At 41.6% G+C, this 22,092-nt stretch overlaps 1 protein-coding gene across 1 annotated transcript; it reads left to right on the forward strand.

The window, feature by feature from the left end:
- The first annotated feature begins 1,017 nt into the window (after positions 1 to 1,017).
- On the forward strand, positions 1,018 to 17,693 carry fam120b (family with sequence similarity 120 member B). The gene is made up of 15 exons (XM_070834487.1): positions 1,018 to 1,077; positions 1,435 to 1,572; positions 2,446 to 2,636; positions 2,936 to 3,069; positions 3,185 to 3,307; positions 3,501 to 3,692; positions 3,976 to 4,246; positions 4,332 to 4,515; positions 4,733 to 4,834; positions 5,282 to 5,454; positions 7,923 to 8,015; positions 11,621 to 11,827; positions 12,044 to 12,191; positions 16,579 to 16,876; positions 16,967 to 17,693. Exons 2-15 carry the CDS (start codon positions 1,437 to 1,439, stop codon positions 16,995 to 16,997), a joined length of 2,283 nt encoding a protein of 760 aa, XP_070690588.1. The 5' UTR covers positions 1,018 to 1,077; positions 1,435 to 1,436; the 3' UTR covers positions 16,998 to 17,693.
- Positions 17,694 to 22,092: the final 4,399 nt, after the last annotated feature.

Raw genomic sequence — 22,092 nt, forward strand, 5'->3', positions numbered from 1 at the left:
CTGCACTTCATTACAGACTAAATCATAATTAATAGGTCAAATGGTGGATAAGAAGATTTTGTTGCCCAAACTGGAAAGATATAATCCATTTAGCAATGATTCAATCTGTTGACAGATCACTCACAGCCATGCTACAGGACAACTACTCACTGATTTAAGACACCTAGTCTCCTTTTCTGTAGCGCTGATTTCTCATCAGTCCTGATCAACAACCTTGATATAAACATTATAACGCCCAGTAACCTACTTATATACCACTAAATGCAGAGAAAAGCATCCGAAAGGCGATCCTAACCTATAGACTTGAAATAGAACTTGGTTCATTACAGCCATTGGTGTTTTTGGCCAAGTTCTGTCTAAAACCAATATGATTATGTGGTCTTCATGAGTCCAGTGGTCATAACTCTCAAGTGCAATTATGGGGTGGGTGTGGGGGGCAGGTTTACAACACAGCTCCTCCCTACTTGAAGATCAGTTGAGTGGGAGGGGTGGATTGTCCTGACCGTCCACAGAGCATCTGGCCGAGGAACGACAGATGCTGACAGCTGGACTGACATCCAGCATATGTCCTTTTCTTTATTCCTGCTCCACTCAGACAAAAGAGTGGAAGGGACGGGGTGCTTTGTGTTGAGAAGGTAGACCTAATAGATTGTGACTTCAGAAAAGAGTCCCCATTCTCCAGGAGAGCCCGGAGAGCAATTAGCCAGTCTCTGATCCCTGCCTGGGGAGTTATTATGGGAGGACTGAGCCCACAGAAACCTCAATGGTCCATTCACATTCATGCCACGTATAGATGCTTATTTTTCTCCTCAGCATCAGCACAAATATGATCTAACCTTGCAGAAATATTTGTGTTTCAGGGATACATTTTATTTTGGGGTCTGAATTGTCTTTTATATTTGCATTAATCACACAGAAAACGTGATGTGGCCACTACTGCACTGTGATAGTGGGCTCCATGCGACCAGCACGTGCGCTTTGTTTTGCAGCGTGATGACGTGATACGTACACCACAGGAAGTAATTAAGTAAACACACCACACAGATAAACACTGCGCATTTACACCGAGACTTTAAAGTAAGTGTTTGCCATGCGAAGCAATGCGAAGTTGCAACAGTATTTTCATTTACTTAAGTTAGTTTGCGTTGTTTTGCACGGACAGGAAACGCTGCACCCTGGGAATGAATAAGTGTAGCGGCTATAAGCTAAGCTAACTGTTAGCATTCCGGTGTGTCCTCATTGAACTGTGAACGGAATAACATGACCAGAAGTGTGACACCGAAACAGCCTCACTCATGAAATGCTTAAAATTTAAGATGTTACGAACACGTGAAACTAAAGTCCAATAAACAGCTTAATTTAGCGTCATTCTGAGTGACCTAAAAGTTCCTCCAGTGAACTCACTGTCAGTGTCTCTGTGTTTCTTTTCTGTAGAAATGGGTGTGAAGGGTCTTGAAGGCTTCATGGAGCGCTGCTGTCCAGAAGCCTGTGTGACGGTGAACCTGAGAGAAATGGCCAGACAGCATGTAGCCAACATCCAGCAAGGCTGCACAGCCACAGCAGCCACTAGCAGTTGAGTTTATTTCAGCAGTGTGAGCATGGATGTGTCCTTAAACTGACCCAGTCCACATTTTTGTCCACTTCACTCTTGTTTAGTCAGGGGAAGTCCTGAGCACACAAGTAAATAAGTAACCAAACGTTTTATTTTTATGGCACCTTTATGGCTTCACAGGTGCACATTGTGTACAACACAATAAAATACAACAACAATTTCAGGAAACGGCCAAGCATAGAGTGCTAAAACAAAATCTAAAAAGATTTGACAGGCGTATTCATCAGACTCTTTGCTCCACTAATGCAAGTATACTCTGTACACCTGTCCAAAGTACTTGTTTCAGGTCTTGTCACAATAATACGAGTACGAGTGTTCATACAGCCACTTACATTATTACTAAGATTACTGTTATTTTTGCTATAAGTGATTGATAGCAAATGTACAAATGGCACATCATTTTTAGATATTTAGATAATGCAATGAGTGTGAAAACACACATGTAACTATCATGTCCCAGTGATGAGCCAAAAATGTAACAATGAATTTTAATTTCCAACAGAGATAAAAGTTCAGGACATTTGACTTTTTAAATGTAATATTCAAGAAATTTTGATGAAAGTGTATAACAGTCCAACAGGTCATTTAGGAAATGTGATATTCAGGTAATAGGCAAAAATGCTGCATTTGAGGATCAACAGCATATTGTTCTTGTTCTCAATGTAACTCATGATATAAATATTTAAGAAAGGAAAAGCTGCAAATCAAAGCTGTAAACCAAAAAATTGAGAAAAATTTGTTGCTTATTACTGGAGATGTGTGTTTTGTCAGTGTGGGTTTGCGTGCCTGCATGGCCTGCTCTCTATTACATTTGTATTTTCACTCTCATTTAGGCCCCACGCTCGTTGTGGATGGTATGGCTTGCCTGCGCCACTGGTACTCATGTAAGGACTGGTTGTGTGGGGGACAGTGGAGGGAGTACATGGATGTGCTAAAGAGCTGGGTGGAGGCCTTCACTGTGGCAGGCATCAGACTGGTCTTCTTCTTTGATGGGGTGGTGGAGGAGCAGAAAAGACAAACATGGGTGAAGAAAGAAACTGTAAATCTGTGGTGTTCAAATATTTTTTTTACAAAGCATTTTTAAATTGTTCTTGTCCAATTGCCAGTCCACTATTGTATTTAGTTACAGAGTTAATTGTCAGATCATTTTCTGTAGTACTACAGCGTAGATATTACTAATGTTATTGATGTCCATAATGAGTTTATTTTAAACACAAGCATGGTGTATTATATGTCTGAACTTGCAGAGCCTGGAACTTCCTCAGCTGATCTACGAAGTTTAAACAGTCTCAACCTCCTGTAAACGTCCTCTCCTGTCCGCAGGTTAAAAGGAGGCGCAGAGTGAATGGGGAGATTTCTAAGATATTTCGGCATGTGAAGGCACATGGAGAGCAGCCTGGTAGAGATCTCTTTTGTCTGCCTTCTGGTCTGGCAACATTCACATGCTTTGCTCTCAGGTCAGCATTTATATCTGCTCTGATACTAAGGTTAATAGCTTATTTGGCTGTGGTTTACTAGATGTGCTAGGTGTGCTTTGTTCTGATATCAGATTTATTATTCTGTTGCTCACAGGTCATTGGGTCAGGTAGTGTTTCGCTCAGTACAGGAGGCTGATTATGAAATTGCCAACTATGCTCTTCAGCATAACAGTATGGGAATTCTGGGACAGGACTCAGACTTCATCATATACAACAGGTTTGTTGAAATTATTATATCATGCTTTTGGACTGTTTGATTTTAAAGATACTCTTGCTGCAGCATGCCTTGCGCTACAGTGTCCACAGTTAAAATTCTGAATTTGATGATATACTTGGGGATATTATGTTGAGAAGTAATGGAACATGTGGATAAACTGTCTGATTTGAACATATAGTTTTATCTTTTAAAGTGTCCCCTACTTGTCTGTGGCAAAGCTGCGGATTGACAGACTCACCACTGTGCTGTACGACCGACAGAAGCTCTGCCGAACCATCGGATTAACTGTGAACCAGCTACCACCGCTGGCCTGTCTCCTAGGCAACGACGTGGTGTCAGAGGAGCAGATGCAGCACATCAGGAGCAATGCCATGGCAGCATACAGGTGTGTGGGCTGTTATTTGGGGGGTTTACTCTTTCTTCATATTTCATTTTAATTTATGAAGATTGAAATAGAATTTTCATTGTTATCCTCCTCTAAATACATGTTACCTTTATGATTGACTATGTTTAATTATAAGATAACGATATAAAAAGATTTCAAATAGTTTTCCAAGCCAAACTAATCTTTAAAAAACATTCATCTTGTTTAGGCATTTGAAGTTGAGCTGACTTAGTTTAAGTCCAGATGTGGACATTACATGAAAACAGTTTTTATTGTTTCCCAGGATAAACAATCCCACCCCACACTCTGGTGCTCCTCAGGGGCAGATGGTGCTAGCCGTATCCCTCCTTGTGAGCTCCTTGTGGGGCAGAGAGGAGGAAGACTCTGGGTTTATCCCTCCGTCTCTGAATCTGTCAGCTCCTCGCAGGGAGCTACTGAAGAAAGGGATTTGCTCTTACTTACTGCCTAAACAGCAATCTGTCCAGCAACTGGACATCTCTGTGCTACCCTCTAGCCCTGCCTTTGAGAAACATGTTAGCCCAGAAATATTAAAGGTACGTTCTGCACCTCATTCTGTCTGTTCTGTTTCGAGAGTATCAAATGCCACAGTGGCTTAATGTGTTTTGTGGTTCTCCCCAGGCCTGTAGAGAGAGGCATGTCGCAGCAGAGGATTTCATGGTTTACAGTGTTTTGTGTGAAGGAGTCATTGAATGTAGCAACACTCTGGAGGATGAAGAGGACGCTGAATTGCTGCCTCAGGCCCTCGTCTACAAGCCCTGCAGACAACACATCTATGGGCTACTGCTGCCTCATGGGCATGATTGTAGGACAGCTTACTGGATGGGTCCCACACACATACACACATTTAAGATCATCAACACACACATACACAGATGCACGTTTACTCTGGAAACACCAGACACACAGTCAGGAAACCACATATCCAAGACAAACACACTTGCAAATTTAGATACCCACAAGTGTTTTGTCTTTTGTTAAATCAGTCCTAGTCCAACATTGACTTTTTTGTTTGTTTTCAGGCAGCAGCGCAGACCTTCCAGCGATCAGGGAATGGTTCGTCTACCCTGGAAACCCTCTGAGGGAACCTGACGTGGTCCATCCTGTCTCAGTCAGCCTCCCATGTACTGAATCTGCCAGTTTCTTTATGTACTGATGTCTGTATTGTTTGGCTCGGGTTAGGACAGAAATCTGATTTCAATCTAGTTATGCCAGTTGTTGCCAGTTAAGGATGTTGAGATGAGAGTTTTTCCACACAGCTGTCTCTTGAGTTTTACTTGCTAGGATGATGATACATTGTGCCAGTTTTTATGTCTGCGATGCTCCAGATATGCAACAACAACCAGAATAACAACAACAAAATGAGTCTTGGTTTTTTCAAGTGTTTCTTAGGAATGATGTTTTTCTCTGCAAATAAATTAGTCTTAGACTAATCTCTTAGACATCAGAGGCCGTCAGAATGACGTCCTACTGTTTATACTTAATACATCAAGTCAATTGTTACAATTCATGCAGTGTTTTTCCAGCCAAAGAAAAGTCCCACAGTATTTTTTCTTTGTTTGAATGTGTAGGTGGTCAGCCCAGTCTGGGCTTGTTATGGTTCGGCACTGGTCCAGAAGTTTCTGCTCTCCGTCTGACGTCCTTCCTTTCAATTTTTGACTGCCTGGAGATCTCCCAGCTGTTTGGAGCTATTGAAGACTCTCTCCTGGCTGCCCTCTGCCTGGTCTCTTACATAGTCCTCCAGGTAGTCAACTTTGTCTTGTTTCTTTGACAATACAGTCAGAAGAAGGTTATTCACTAAATTCAAATTAATATTTAGGAGAGTATCTATTGAAGAAAAATCAAGTTCATTAAACAGGGAAAGGTGTAAACATGTCTGACTATGTGTCATCCTCCAGGAAAGGCAAACTGAAAACCCCATTCAGTCTAATGCTCTGATTCTGGGACTTATTTATTATCTTATATCTTATCAACCGTGTTAATGTGTCATGTGTGTCAAGTGATTTTCTCTGATGTTCTACTGATATTTAGTCCACTAGAACCTTTTCTTGACTCATGTTTGGTGTTCCAGTTGCAAAAAACATCATTAATGATGGATGCTTTTGAAAATGATGACATCTGCAGTGTGATCGAAACAACTGCCTCGGTTTCATCGGCATGGCTGCATACATGGTTTAGCCTTCAATGAATATGTTAAGCCGTCGAGCACAATGGAATCAGTTTGTATTTAGGCATTTCTGTCAAGATAATGTCAGTGTGTGGGCAGTAAAGCTACACCTGGTGATTTATGTAAACGGTTAATGAAAGACCACATGTATTTTGTGACAATTAAACACACAAGTCAGCTTTTGATTTGGGATTTACATCTATAACATATACAACAATTACAACTCTTTTGTTAACTCGTGGTTTGAAGTTAAACATCACTTGTTGATAGTGTGTTCTGTGTTGTTTTGTCATGCCTTGATGGAAGCCACTATCACTCACTGAATGCCCAGTTTAGCCACAGACACTGGTCTTTGTAACATCAACAACTGCTCTGATAACCACCCAGGGGCTTTGAATATCTTAAGAGCCACTTCTCAGTTCACCTTACTACAACTGTGTCCGTGTTTTGGCTGTAAATTTTAAACTAGAAACGCTTGGGCTGTTTGTAGTCTTGTTGTAATACTTTGTTTTCAATTTGAGATTTTCCAACACCATAATCGCTTTTCAAAGTATGTGAAAGAAGCAGAGATTTGTGACTTTTGGTTTGTACATGTTGCATTGACGTCACTGATTAAGCTTTAACAAACAAATACCACAGAGTCACATCCCCTGGATAAATGTACATGCGTCATTTTACAGCAGCCAAACAGAAATTATTGCTTAGATTCATTTATCAACTCAGTAACAAACATGCCTTTAAACCCTATTTAAACCCTAAGAAAGTCATGTCTTCAGAGGAATTAATCTCGATTTGAGTTTTCAAAATAATGCTTCAGCTCAATCACAACACATTGTGTCACTTTGTATGGAATATTGTATGGAATAAGTCAGATTAGTTTCTTGAGGAAGTGCCCTCTACAGTGTCTATGCTGTTTTTATAATCCACAACTAATCCAGGACGAGTGCCTTTTTTTTTATGCGTATGCTCTCCTAAAGGGGTTTGCTATCGATTTAGCATTGCTGTAGTACTGTCAGGCTCATGATTAACATGAGACTTTTTTTACTGATTTTATTTCACACCTTCCTCCTTGTCAAAACCTGGTGCCTATATTACCTACAATGCAACAGGCTCTGAATAATGTTTTCTCACATGCACTACAACTCTTCAACTACCTCAACTATTTCAAATGCAGTAGCACTCAACAACAGTTAACAGACTTTGACGTGTAACAATGGTGGAGTAGCCCTTTAATAGCAAAAGCAGCCTCTTATTCACATTGTCCTGTCTTTGCTAAATAACGTTTAGCTTCTTTTGCGATCCTAAGAATTTGTTAATGATATACACTAATCTGGCATTTAGTTGAAAAACAGTGCAGTGTCCTCTCCCACTGTATCCTCATGACTGTTCATTCAGAGAGTCATTACAACCAAAACTGTAGCTAACGATGAAAACATTTGAACAGTTTACTATGAAGGAATGATGCTTTTTTTTAAACTCCAAGGCACAAAGGACAGAGAAGATGATTGGAGAGAGTCAAACATACAAGCACAAACCAGATAAATAGGATGTTAACCCTACATCTGCCTTCACAACATACTCTGACCTTATAGCACAGTGTTAAGACAGACAGGTGAACAGTAAAAGACACAAAGATCAACAGGCAGCCTTTCAGACAGATGCAGATTTTTATGCAGACAGACGGACACTTCAGTCAGTCATTTAAATGGATGAAGGACCAACAGACAGACAGAAGAGCAGCTTGTTAGACAAACCGTTAGATGAGTGGACAAGACGGGCTGACAGACAACAGTAGCTGCTGTTGTCTGATCACTGCTGCATTCGCATTCCCTCGTCACTCTTCCATTTAAATAGCTTCAGGGTTTGTTTGTTTTGTACACACTACTGGGCAGCCTTGTTTCTGCATTCAGCATTGTTTCTTTCTCTGTTCAATTGTTGCACAGAGAGCAGACAAAACAAACTGACCCACACGGAAGACACACTGTGATGTGACTGAAAATGCTAACCATATATTTTCCTCTGCATGTGTGTGTGTGTGCTCTCAGGTACAGACTTTGTCTCAAGAGGACGTGGATGCTTATTTGAGTCAGGCTGTGTGTCTGAGACTAAAATCCCCCCAGGAGCTTCAGCAGATCAAGGTCAGTTTAAAGCACAAACACACACATACTGCATAGAAGGCCTTTTGATTTTGATTTATACTGATTTCACACCAAAAATAGCCAAACTTTTTTTTTTTTAAAGCAAGAGTAAAGTGTTCTGAGTGTTCTGCTTTCTCTAAAATTGTAGAGTTTCCTGATGCAAAAAGAGAATGTGCCCTCACAGTTTACAGTAAACAAGGTCTTCTTGTGACAAACGCAGCTCAGAAAATGTTTCCAATAATAGAAAGTGAGGATGACAATCGGAACAAAACGCAAATAAGCTACTGATTCAGTCTCAAGAAAAACAAACAAGCAAAAACTAATTGTGAAATGGCACAAATGGAGAATTTTGTTTTCTATATTTCCAAAAGTCAAATGTTTAGAATTAGTTCAGAATTACATTACATTTTGTAGAATAAAAGAAAAAATAATGTATACACATATATTTACAGACATATATATAGAGAGACATAACCTGAGAGCTGATAATTTATAATTAATGTAATTCAATATACCACTGTCACAACTGAAATAGTTAATATCTGTGAACTGTTTTGCAGTTGTTATAGCTGATAACTCTGCTCTTGTCTACAGGGGAAATTAGAGCCAAATATGATTTTCAGATTGTAGAAAAAGCGTCACTGTGATTAGCTTGTTACCTGACAGTATTTTAAAGGATTACTTTAACTGTGCTGTATTGGAGTGAAAAACCAATTAAAACTGCCTACAGATGTTGGCGGAACCTGAAACTCTGACTGACCAGTGCAGAAGTTCTGATGCCCAGCGATGAAGTCAGAATATATGTGTTTAGACAGAAAATTAATAATAACTGGACAACTCCAGTATTTTTAAACCCATTTTTACATATTTTGGGTTGTGAAATGACTGATGTGTTCAAAATTTTGGAAACTGGTCTAGTAGACTTGGGTCGTGCAGCGGAAACGGTGGTGAACCGGCTGTAGGGGCTGCAATGTAATCCTTCAGGGAAATTGCACCAGATCAAAGTAGGTCCACTAAAAGAGCTTGTAGTTCTTGCTGACAGGCTCATACTGTTATTCCAAGTGTCTGACAACATTACGGAAAGGATCCCTACAGAGATAGGCCTGGAAGAACCTTTTTGTTTAACCAGAAACAGCCGTTGTACTGAGCTATTCAAGCACAGCAGACTACACTCAACAGTAAAAAAAGAGAAAAAACGTAATTTTACCCCGCAGAACATGGGAGTGGCTAGTTTGTTTGTATTGTTGTGTGTTACAAAAATATTGTGTTGCACACCTTGAATAACAATCTGAGCCTGTCAGTGGCAAAAACAAAGAGTTTTAGTGGACATACTTTGATCGGACTTAATTACCCCAAAGGATTGCATTACAGCCATTGTAGCTTGTTTGCTGCCTGCTTTCAGCTCCCATGCTCCCATGCTTAGCCATATTTGGTAACTTAAGCGGGAGTTCAAAATGCTGCCCCTTGCCTCACCATGAGGCAGTAGAACTATGAGATTTCTCCAAGCCAATCAGCGACAATCAGGCTACATGACAACCTTCATTGACCTTCATTTTCACCATAAAATTGAATTTTTTTTTGAAAAACTCACAAAAGTAAAAAAAGTCTTGTAATGACCACCGGTAATGGTCTAGGGTTGAAATTTTGAATTTCTAAGTATTTCAATGAGTGCCCTATAAAGGGTTAACATATCCTGTTTCCAGTTTTTTCAATGTGAGGATTTACTTTCTTTTCTCAGTGTTTCATCACCCTTAATTGAGGTTTTGGACTGTTAAAACAGTTAATCTGAAGATGTCACCTTGAGCTCTAGGAAGCATTAATGGTCTTTACTAAATGGCTGATTGAATGATGATTGAAGTGCCTCTGAAATCAGCATGGCAGCATCATTACTTCTGTCTTCTCAGTTCTCAGCGAGCTCTCTTGGTCCGACTCGTGAGCTCTCACAGATCATCAGATCAGAGAGTCAGCTGTGCTTTTCCATTCTCTGGGAAAACGGCTGCACTGTTCGCTGCTTTGTAGCCCCATTTATTTTTACTGCTTAATTACCATACTTGTGTCTAGTAATTTGTATTTTTGCTGCTCGTCTGTTTTCTACACAATAATTAGGGCTGGGCGTTGATTTGAATACGCTGTCTGGGAGAGGTTCCGAGCTGCAGGAGGGGGGGGGTAACTGAGTGACTAGTGTATGGATTAAGTACACACACACAAACTAAACACACGAGTATATTCACATATACACCCAGATGTGTATGTGTGTGTATGTACGGACAGAATGTAGATTTACACAAACAGGATAATCATGCTCACCTCAGACTGACTTTTTTCTACATTGTTCCTTAAAAACGAAGGTTTTTTGAAATAAAAATTCAAATAGTCTGTGTGCATGAGTGTGTGTTCAACTGAGTGAAAATGAGTCACACCATCTGTGTGTATATCTGTCTGTGTTTAGGAGAAAGGGGTTGTGGGTAGGTTTTTGGGATGCATCAATTTCGTTGCAACATTCCTCCTCATGGGACTGTGATTGTGGCGTGTGTGTATGTGTGACAGACAGAGAGTGTGCTGGCGACAGCCGCCTGTCTGTCCTGGCTGACGCTCACCACATGGAGCTATTTACACCAAGCACACTCCGCCCCGCTGGACACACACATACACACACACACGCACGTCTTTGTCTCTCTCACTTTGAGTGTTCTCATGTTTTTCGACTTTTTACACTCGACCACTTTCCCCTATTCTGCCTGTCTTCATGTAGCTCTTTATCTCTTTTTTCTCTCTCTCTTTGTGTCGGTTCGTTTGTGTGTGCGCCTTCAGGCTTTTGTGTTTCTGTCCAGTGGTTCATTGTCTTCAGAAGGTGAAGCTGTGTTTGACTGGAAGCAGGTGGCAGGCAGGGCTTTTATGTGTGTGTGTGTGTGTGTGTGTGTGTGTGTGTGTGTGTGTGTGTGTGTGTACGTGCATGTGTGTACAAGTAATCACTGTTATCAGTGCTATCTGCCAGAGGACAGGTGAGAGCTGAGAGCACACACACAGACACCCACACAGAGAACATCTGCCTGCTGTCGTTACAGTCTACTTAGTCTCTGCTTCTTCATCATCCTTATCTTCTTTTTCTTCACTGCTCTCCTCCAGTTTCCTCTTTCTTCTCTCTCTCTGTTGCAGACTTGTCTGGACTTTGTCAGAAGCAACACAAACTTCTTCCTGTTTAACCTTTGATTGATCAAGTCAAGCTATCATAACTGAATCCATTGCAAAAAACAAATAAAACAGCTTTACTGTCTCATCTGTCTACAGACCTATCTATTTTTCTCTGAGCCTTATTCTGGCTATTACATGTAGCCACTGAGTTTGAGATAAGATTTTACCTTTATAGAGTAGGGTAGATTTTTTTTTAATCAAATAAAGACTATTAATGATAATAATGTAAATGATTACAATATGTATTCATTACATCACTAAATGAACCAGCTAAGTCTCTGTGTGATGGAGTGACCGGCTGTGTGGTCAGCCACTGTCGGCGGTGGAGGATCTGTTCTTTGCCGTGCTTGCCATGATAAAGATGTACTACCAACCAATTGTAAAACCAAACTGTGTCCTTCCTCCGCTCTCAGCTGCCTTTCCTCTGCAGTCGTGCGGTGCAGCTGGGATCTCTCTATGTCCGAGGACTGGGCCACCTGCTGGGTGCTAACTGTGCCAGCGGCTGCCCGCTGCCCAGCGCTGCCCTGATGCCTTGGCACAGCTTCGATGGACGGCTGTTCCACTCAAAGTACCTGCTGGCACATAGCGGCGCAGAGACAACTGTGCTGCTGGACAGCAATGTGAGTGGAGACAGAAAAACAAAAAGGGGAATGTGTGTGTGTGTTTGTGTGTGTGTGTGTTTGTCAAGATTTTGAGGTGAAAAAAAAGTGACAAAGTTGTCTTCTGTTGCAGCTACTTGTGTGATTTTCGATGTTATTTTGACCCTGTATGAACAGCATGGTTTTAAAATGAGTCTTAATCGTGTAGTCCGTGTTATTGCCTGCCTCTCTTTCCAGTCGTCCTGCTTGTCTCTGTTTCTCTGCCTGAGAGAGAAACTTACAGAAACGTGCAGAGAGCGAGGCAGAGTCCTACAGTCCAGACCCAACAGACCAGAACAGAGTCTGAAAACCACACCAGGACCCAGATACAGAGAAAGACACGCAGGTGAGACATCTGTGTGACGGGCATGACTTTATAGATACACTCTGCGCCTTTACTACTTCAGCCATCTGCCTCTCAGATTGTTTCAGTACATGTGAATACTTTCTGTCAACTTGAGAGGGGCGTTATCTACAGGCTCACAATGCATGGTCAAAGAGTTTTTAAATTTCAGTTTCAAAAAATGATGAATACTTTAAGTACTGACATCAGCAAGTTCATATGTTTTGATTAATAGATTTATAGTTTATAGGTTTCCATTTGTTGGGATGCTGTGTGTTGGATGCCTGTTAAGCTTTCTCCTTCCTTTCTTCGCATTCACTCTGCCTTCTGTCTGTTGTTTTGGGTATCATAATTATGCTGCCATTTTGGCCAGGACTCTTTGGAAAAAGAGTGTTTGATCTTGAGACCATCCTGGTTAAATAAAGGTCAGAGAGAGAAAAACGTTTTGACCTGAGTTAAGAAATGTTATGGTGAATCTAGGGCGCCCTGGTGGCCTAGTGGTTAAGATACATACCATGTAACCTCAGTGTGCTTGGTGTAGATCTGGCTGTGGACTTTTGTTATATCCCTCTTTCTCCTCCCAAGTTTCATGTCTGTTTCTGTGCTGTAAACTCTCCAATAACCAGACAAAATGCCCCAAAACAAACACAAAATTGATGCCATGATATCTGTCTTATTTTCAGGCTGCAGTAGTTCAGTCTTTATGTCTTAGAGCTGGTCTTTGTTTCCAGAAACACACTGTAGCTAGTATGAAAAATGATGAAAATACTCCTAGAGCCAAACAGAGAAGCAACATTTTAATCTGACAGTTCATCTGTGGTTGTAGTTCTCTGGTGCCCCTCAAGGAACCACATTACCCAGAGGGCCGTGCTGTAACGAGCTCCATGTGTGCTGCGGCCTTTACGCATGCCACCATGTGCACGCATACACACACATACACATGTGCACGCTTGGATCGGAGACTTGCTTTGTCAGTGCACTAGTAATAGTAGGTTTCTGTTTATAGGCTGAGAGAGCTCTATTTTAAGACACAAAACAAGACTAACTGATTACAGACTTCTCTCCTCTGTCTCTCCCCTCTTTTTGCTCCCCTTCCCCTCACTCTGTCCCTTCTGTCTAACTCTTGAACCTTTTTTTGTTCACTCTCTCTGTTTCTTTTTTATTTCTAACTGTTGCACTCTCTTGTTCTGCGTGCAGAGCATTCACTCTCTGAACACCTTTCAGTCTTATTACACACATATTTTCAAACATATTCTCCCTCTTACATACCGCTGGTATGTTAATGTGTTACTTTGGCCTGTCTGTATATGATGCTCTTCACTGTCCTGTGCACACGGTGCAAGTTGAGCTCCCTGCTGGTACAGGACTTATCTGTAGACTCCATCCTGCTCAGTGGTCAATCTCAGTAGATGAAGCAGCAGTAACTTATGAAATGTGAACCCGTAGTTTCTTTTCAGCCCTGTGACTTATAAACCTTTTGGGACCATTTCTCTGCGTGCCATGTTGGCGCAAAGCCTCCGAATTGCGCCAAACTGTCTGCTTTTTGCCCAAGGCAACCCTTGTGGGTCTCATGAGGATGTTTCTGGTTTTATAGATGGAAGGCTATACACTCTTTATACCTCAGTGTTTCATTTTTGCCAGACGCAGACACCAATCATTACTACGGAACTGTGGGGATATGGACTGTGTGTGTTTGTGTATATGTGAGAGAGAGAGAGAGAGAGAGAGAGAGAGAGAGAGAGAGGCAGAGCGTATGTGTGTGCGTGAGAGTAGTGGTGGCGCTATGTGGTATCATTGAGGGCCCGGTTTGGTTTTTGTTTGGAATCAGGCCTGATGTTTAGTCTCCTCAGCAAATATCTCCTCTGCCTGCCTGCCCTTGCAATTACACTCCAACAGTGAATCCAGTGTAGTGCTCTCCCATGTCTCTTCAGTTTTCTTCTGTCCAAAAAGACAAAAAGCAAATTAAAGCATACTGTACTCACATTTGTTATGGAGTACATTTTACTGTGGCTGACAGTAATGATGTCCCTCTGTTCTCTCCTCCAATCTGTCCTCTGATATTGTTCATTTTCATGAACACACATGAAAAACGAACCCTGCAAAGCAGCTGGATTCATAAGATCACCATCACGCAAGAATCCATCTTGTCAGGCTCCAAGTCATGTGCTTGTGGCTGAACCACAGTGGTTTGGAACAATTAGCATATGCTATGGGCGGGGTTTAGGTGTGATGACAGTGAGAAGCATCTGTTGGTTTGAAAACAGCAAGAAAAGAGAAGAGCATCAGTGCAGATGCTGCTGAAGCAAAAGTTCTATCTGAACTGGAGAGGAGTTCTTCACTGAAAGAAGAACAGAGAACGGCACCTCTCCTGACCGGCTTTGACAAGAGCTTTAACTACGTCATCTGGTTAGTTGATCTGATTGGTTGAGTGTTTGACGGTGATGAACAGATGGTTCATCCAATCACCTGCCAAGTATTTTTTGCCCCTTTACAAACAGTTTCCATAGGCAGGTGGTTGTGTGTAACAAACCATTTGCAGCGTCTGGTTAATTTAACTCCTCTGATATAGGAACAACCTATTCTCTCTAATCTCAAACCTTATTTATCTCCTGCTTTTCATTTTAGTCTGAATCTCGATCGAACCTTTTCATCCCAACCACATAAATAGACCTTAACAAACTTGTGGCCTGACTGACACATCCACTTATGCATGTCATGCTTTCATGTGCTGCTTTCAGTACTTTCACACTCAGCGAATGGATTGATGGTGGGATGGTGGCCTGATTTGGCCTAGCAGGCTACAGTTCCCTTTTGGCAAGGTCTAAAGTTGGACTTAGTGTTTCCTTTCAAGTGCTTTGTAACTTGACTTAAAGTCTGCCACATCTGTCAAAGCTCCTTAAGTGAAAAGCATGTCGTAAGTTTTTTTCTGGATGTGAGGATAGATTTGAGCTTGAACAAGTAGAGGGGAAACATTCAGCTTTTTCTGTCAGTTAATTCATTTTAGAACCAATAGTAGAGCAAAGGTCACAGGCTACCATAAATATAGATAATATGTTTCATCTGAGTTGGGTTTCTTACTTGCTAGATGACAAGGAGATCTGCAAGCATTCAGCATCGTGAGGCTTTTCTCTTTCTTTGAATGATTTGGTTTTCGAAACTGGCGGCGTTTGTCAGACTTGATGAGTATGTATGTCCGCTGTGATATGGCATGTGTGTTTTTTTTGGCTGTTCTGTGGGCAGCCTTGAAATAATTGCGGACAGACTTTAAAGGCAAGCTATGTGTGTGTGTGTGTGTGTGTGTGTGTGTGTGTGTGTGTGTGTGTGTGTACGTGCGTGTGTGTGTGTGTGTGTGTGTGTGTGTGTGTGTTTGTTTGAGAAAGAGAGGTGGGGGGAGCAATTGTTAATACTTTTTGCAGAGTGGGGCATTCAACCAAGATGAATGCCCCAAGATTGTTGAATTTAAAAGTGCTGCTGAAGAAGATCAAACCTAACTTTTCACTCTCCAGTTATATTAGTCCGGATTAATGACGGCCAGTGTAGGGCCATTATTCAGCAGAAATAATGTGATCCCCGTGTACTGTATACAGAATGTAAGAAACAGCACAACTGAATAAAAAAAAAAATATTATTAAGGCACGTGAGAGCTTGGTTTAAGTCTGAATTAATGACAACGTTAGATATGTGCATAATAACAGGGATCAAATGTGGAAGGAGCCATTCTTAGTGATGAACCTATAGAGAGTTATCAGCAGACTCTTCTGAGCTTTACAGTGTCTTTCAGCTCATTGTTTTGGTTTTCTTGACCACAACTTTTCAATAGATCACTCCCATCAGCAGACCTTTTGGCTGCAGCAGGCGGCTGTTTATTGCAAACATTCGATAAACCCACTTTGCACTAAAGCAGACCAGCAGACACACACAGTTGGCGACTAGCTGGTGAACATGGTGGAGCATTTGGCAGCTAATGAGTCAGACCAATTAAGGTGGACAGAAACTTGACTTCAAATGAATGTTAAAGTTGCTCCATAACCGGTGGATGTGTAAAAAGGAAACTATTGTTAACAATCGACTTAAAATGTGATGCTGCCTTCAAGTGCCCCCCGAAAAAGCAGTTTATGCAGTTTTAAAGCACCAAAAAAGGGAAACAAGTATTGTTTTAACCAGAGTCAACTGCTTCATTAGGATGTCCATCTCCATTATGTGCACCTCAAACAAACCAGTGGGACAAATACAGAAATCTGCAATGCGAATGAACTAAAATTGATTAAATGTTAGCCATCAATAGCCTGTTCATGTGGGACATATTATATTAATTATATTAATATATTAATATTAATTGTACGAAAATCTGAGATTCCTGTCTTTTAAATATTACATCTCTCACTTTCAGATCAGCTTCCAAGTGATGATGAGAACTGGAGGGACAGAGGAAAGACGACAGGAGGCCATGGACATGGAGGACAATGGAGGGAGAGAGGGGAGGCAAGAGGAGGCCGAAGCCACTACGAGAACAGAGAGGAACTGTGGGAGACAGAAGGCCACAGAGCGGGAGGGATGAGAGGAGGCCAACATTTTCACCCTCATTCTTATTCTTACTACCACGATGGACCTCAGAACACGAGCCATCCTCCAAGACAGCCCAGAGGCCGATCGTACCGACACAGAGGGAGATGCCAGCTGGCTCCAAGGTGACACCAGTGTGAAACTAAAACGTCTTCTCTAATGGTTCTTCTTTTCTTATCCGTCTCATAACGTCATGTTGTATCTTCTCCTCTCAGATGGTCGCAGCCTCCTGCACCAGGAACATAACTCGACCCTGAACAGAGAGGAGAGAGGAGGAGGATTAGAGGGGAGTGTTTGAGGAGTTAAGAGGATGGGAAAGACATGATGAAAAGAGAGAGGGGAATCAAATTTCTCTGAACAAACTGATTAGTGAATTATCCGTCAGGAATGTTTGTCTAAAGGATGTGGTAGGTAGAGGAATGGGGATCAAGAGGAGGCAGAATGAAAACATTGGGAATACATCATTTAATTTGCCAGTTTAACTCAAATTTGGCTTTTTGTGCATCTCTAAAGAATCCTGCAGGCATACTTCTAAAGCCAGGCATATGAAAGCCTCTCCTTTATCTCAACTTCCCTGTCTCACTGTGACAGAAAATGGACAGTACGCATCAGCACTTACCAAACAAACAGAAATGAGCCACTTCAAACATGCACTGAGAAGTGGATCAATGCTTAATCCTCAAGCCTGTTTTACCGCTTATCTGTGACAATAAAAGGGCAAAGATCTTAAAAGCTGTGTGTATCCAGTGGCATAATCCTTTTAAAGGAATGATTTAACTTGAGAAAGAGTAATGCTGCTATCAAATATCAGCCGAAATAGGGCATCAGCAGAGATTTATATTTTTCCATTTGTGGCATGTCAAAAACAAAGGCAACTTCTACTTTACATCATTCGCAAAAAAATGTGAGTTTCCTGTAATGGATACTAATAGAGAAAAAACGTTATGGTTTAAACTGTTTTATCCTGGGTTTACAAATAAACTGTCTCCATACTGATCTGTTCCCGAAAATCATATCGTATTGTATCATAGAGACCTTGAGTTGCATAAATTTCTTCCCAAATCAGCAGAAGTTTTTTGTGGTGCATCTAAAATGTGTAATGTGTGTGGCACATCGTTGTAACAACACAGGAGCATTGCACACAGTTTGTGTAAGAGTGATATCAAAACTCTGATATTATTTTCACCTGAATCATTTAAACATATATATTATTTGTTGTCACAACCAGATTCCAACATTTGACTCAACAACATATTTGAAACATTGCTGCATCTTGGTAAAGTTGACATTGAGAGTAGTGACCGTGTGTGTGTGAAAAGTGCTGTGGCATCTGTGTGTGTGTGTGTGTGTGTGTGTGTGTGTTGGGTTGATGAGGAATGTATAACCTGTACCGTCAGGCTGACTGTCTTCCTGTAGCACCGTGAATGTTGTAAAGCCCACCAGAGAGGAAAAGGATGCAGAGAAAGTTCCACAGCCTGAGTGCTCTCATTCCCATCTGTGTGTGTGTGTGTGTGTGTGTGTTTGCCTACAAGCAGAGCACCAACTTAAATATTTAGATAAAACAGTTTAAAACCATCATCATATACAGCCAGTGCTAGATGTATGTAAACTTGTAGTTGTACTTTTAATTAAAATTGTCAGCAAAAGAAATGTATGTTAAATTCACACTGAGCTACTCAGGTTGTCATAGCGACCTTTACAGAGACATGACTCAAGGTCGTTTTCACATGTCGGCGACATGCACAACTGGCGGAGTATATTAACAGAGAGCAGTGCGTCTGTGAAGGGGTCTGTTGATTCACTGCTGAGGGTCTGACTTAGAGAAGATTTTATCTTCATGCTGAAGCTTTAAAGGGTTAGAGGGACGAGGCTCAGCCCAGTGATTATTAGAGTCGTGCAAAGCTTTTCTAAGGGGATGTGACCACAGCCTCCACTCCCTGTGTTTTCTCTCAGTCCAGAGGCAACAGATCCTCAGAAGAAACAACAGAGCGCGCGCGTGTGTGTTTTTGGGTTTCGTAGCTGTGGTGAATGCACTGGGTGTGGGTGTGTACGTGAGGAGGGGTGAGGAGGGTGGGGCACGCAACACACACACATAACTTGGGTCCAGTTGCCCCTTCTACATAATAACAATAACAGGAGGAGGGATGTTTTCTGTGGTGAAGAGGAAGCGAGGGATAGAGGGTTAAAAAGAGAGGATGAGGGAAAAAACAACATGGAAGACGGAAATGAAGGAGTGTAAAGGAGAGAGGAGAAGTAAGCGCTGAGAGGAAGAAAACGAGGAGCAAAAGGAAACGCACCAGAGGAATGGAAGGAGAGGTGGAAGACTAAGAATAGAGAAAATAACAGAAAACAGGATGAGAGAGTGGAGAAAAGAGAGGGGTGGATGTAGAGGAGAGGAAAGAGTAAGACTAAAGAGTTAAGAACACAAGCAATTTGAGTTGGTAGTCTTGCCTCAACCACAGGAAACCCTGTTGGCTGCCCGACAGATCAGCTTCCTGCGTGTGTGTGTGTGTGGTGGAGGTCTGGGCGTGGTCCTTCCAGCAGCAGGGAGACAAACAGTCAAACCCCCTTTGGAGGCCTCCTCCCTCTCTATGTCTTATCTAAACGTTCTGAGGCTTTTTCCTGACAAAGTCATCAAACCAGGCACCCGCCAGTGTAACCCAGCCGGACTGAGGGGATTTGGTTTAAACCCTTGCGGTGTCCAGTGGTGGCCACAATGGGTGGCGCCTAAATGGATCCCATCTTGACCACAAAACCACTTTAACAAACTTCACCTGAAGCAAAAAAGCAGAGTTAAACTTCTACGATCCCACACTTACCTGTGGACAGGTGTAGCATGGTTAGACTGTGGGAGGTCTTTTGGATGTGATAGTATAGTTTAATGGTGCATTCTGATTGAAAGCAAAGAGAATCTTCACTTTGCTTTATTCATTTTCAATTCTCAGCACAAACAGCCAATCTAGAAACAGGCTTTAGCCATATTTGTTATATATACATACTCCTGCACGAGCCAAGAACAGCAATGGCAGAGATTAAAAGTTAAAGTATTACGATGAAAAGTTATCATATTAGCTTTAATGTCTTTTGTGTAGAATCTCTTGGGTGGATTTTTGCGAAGCTCCCCAGAGGATGATTCCTAATGACTTGTGCGGTCCCCTGACTTCTCTCCGGGGCCACCAATGGGTCAAAGTTTATCCACGTTTACTAGATGGAGTGCCACGAAATAGGCCAGTTGCTTCCTCTTCCACATGGTCACGAAGATCCGCAGGATGTAAATCTGGCCAGATTTACGAGGGTCTGTTGGAACCCTGTGTGAACTGTTTGCATAACAAGCACTCTGACTGCAAATGTGCTAGAATAACAAACTGGATGCTGTATGTATGTACTGTATTCCCTGTGGACCAATTCTTGTTTTTTGTCATACTTTTTCATGTTGTTCAGCCAATCATGTCTTATTGTCGAGGCATAGCCAGGACAAAAGTCTGTCCAGTACTTTAGTTTATGGCTAAATATTTGCAAAACGGAGGCTTGCAATACTTTTGTTTTGTGCTAATAAGCACATCTTAGCATGCTGACACACTAAACTAAGATGAGCATGGTAAGCAGTATAGCTTAGCATCAGCATCTAAGGAATATCAGTGTGAGCATGCTGACGTCAGTATTTAGCCAAAAGCACCACTGTGCCTAAGTGCAGCCCCACAGAGGAGCTAGCATGATTGTAGAGTGCTTAGTCTTATTAAAAGGAGGGCTGTCAGTAAGTGGTGTATGAGGTGGATGATGCTCCCTTGTTTGTTCAGATTCTGAGCAGCATCCAATTACAGCGTCTTGGGAGAAAATGTGCGAGGAGACACGACTTTACCTCAACCACAACACTACTCGTTAACACGGGGAAACTGCCACCAAACCAGCTGTTATAGAGACTAATTGTTGTTATCACATGGTGAATAACGTGCTCTAGTAAGTTAAGGGGTACCTTCAGATTAAAGTGTTGTTATGTAAAAACACCCAGTTGGTGTTTTCACTTTGTTACATACAGGCTGAGCTTTAGGATCACAGAGGAAAAGAAATTATACAGGTTTAGAAATGCTGCTGCAAATCATTCTTGGGGTCCTTTTTGTCTAAATGAACGGCTGTATTTATGCCTCTTTATTCATTATTTATCCATCCAAACAGTTGATGCATTCAGAAAAACATGTAAAGAAGAAGGCCTGTTTGTTTTCTTGGTCGACTCGCTGTGTGTGTGTGTGTGTGTGTGTGTGTGTGCGTGTGTGTGTGTGCGTGTGTGTGTGTGTGTATGCACGCACAAAGAAAGAATCTTGGCGACAGAAGCGGCTCTGTTATTTTGTTGTTGTTTTAGTCGATTTTACAGAGGCACGCACCAAAGTGACACAGACGTCCAAAAATACACCGAGCCATAGTGACCAAATATAACCCTTCTGTATTTACAGCATGTCTATAAATACAAACGTCTTTCTTTAGCTGAGGCCAAAACACAGAGGGAACAACTCCCAGACTGCTGGGAGTGAGTGTGTGTGTGTGTGTGTGTGTGTGAGAGAGAGAGTAACCACTCCTGGCATATCCTCGTGCCTAATGCAGTAGTTTGTGGAATTGGACACAGAGGGCAAAAGAGGAGTTCATTTAAAAATGAGAGGCTTCACTTTCAGATACTTCATTCTTGAAAATAGTTATTATTCATATGGTAATCATTCATCCACATACTTACAACTCCTTTCCAAAGTCTCTTCCTTTGAATCAATCAATCAATCAGACTTTATCTATATAGTGCCAATTCATAACAGCGTTAACACATCATAACAACTCTTTAATGAAGAGAGAGACCCAGAAATTCAGGAATTCAAAATTAAGGATTCAAGAATCCCCACATGAGCAGCATCAGATATTCTATTAGGCAACAGTGGCAGGAAGAACTCCCCTTTAACGGGAAGAAACCTCGTCCTCGGTCAGAGAGATAGGGGGGGGTGCACAACAAACCACAACCAGAATAGCATTATGGTAACAGTGAATGCCACTACCAGGAAGTATACCTCCATCGTTGGACACAAAAAGAGGGAATTTCATAGAAAAATGCTCCCACTTTCATGGACCAGCTTAGCTGACTGACAGTATGGGAAAGAGGAATAGTTACAGTGATCAGTAACTCTTTCAACATGAATATCATTTGTTTAATCCATACACAAACAGATGCTTGAAAACAACAATTGGTGGTTTTAAGAGTATTTTCTGCTCTATTTCTATCCTGAATGACAGCCAGGAGCAGTGACTTCCTGCAGTCTTGTCGTCAGGTGAGGAAGCTGTTTCCTTTTTTTTAATTAGCGCTCAT

This window comes from Pempheris klunzingeri, chromosome 1, assembly GCF_042242105.1.
Source record: "Pempheris klunzingeri isolate RE-2024b chromosome 1, fPemKlu1.hap1, whole genome shotgun sequence".
Classification (NCBI taxonomy): Eukaryota; Metazoa; Chordata; class Actinopteri; order Acropomatiformes; family Pempheridae; genus Pempheris; species Pempheris klunzingeri.

Excerpts from the sequence above, each read along its gene's own strand:
- fam120b (XM_070834487.1), top strand. The coding sequence starts at position 1,437 with ATGGGTGTGAAGGGTCTTGAAGGCTTCATGGAGCGCTGCTGTCCAGAA. Across the intron at positions 3,693-3,975 it reads AATGCCATGGCAGCATACAG|GATAAACAATCCCACCCCAC; the intron begins GTGTGTGGGCTG and ends ATTGTTTCCCAG. Across the intron at positions 11,828-12,043 it reads CTGTGCTGCTGGACAGCAAT|TCGTCCTGCTTGTCTCTGTT; the intron begins GTGAGTGGAGAC and ends CTCTCTTTCCAG.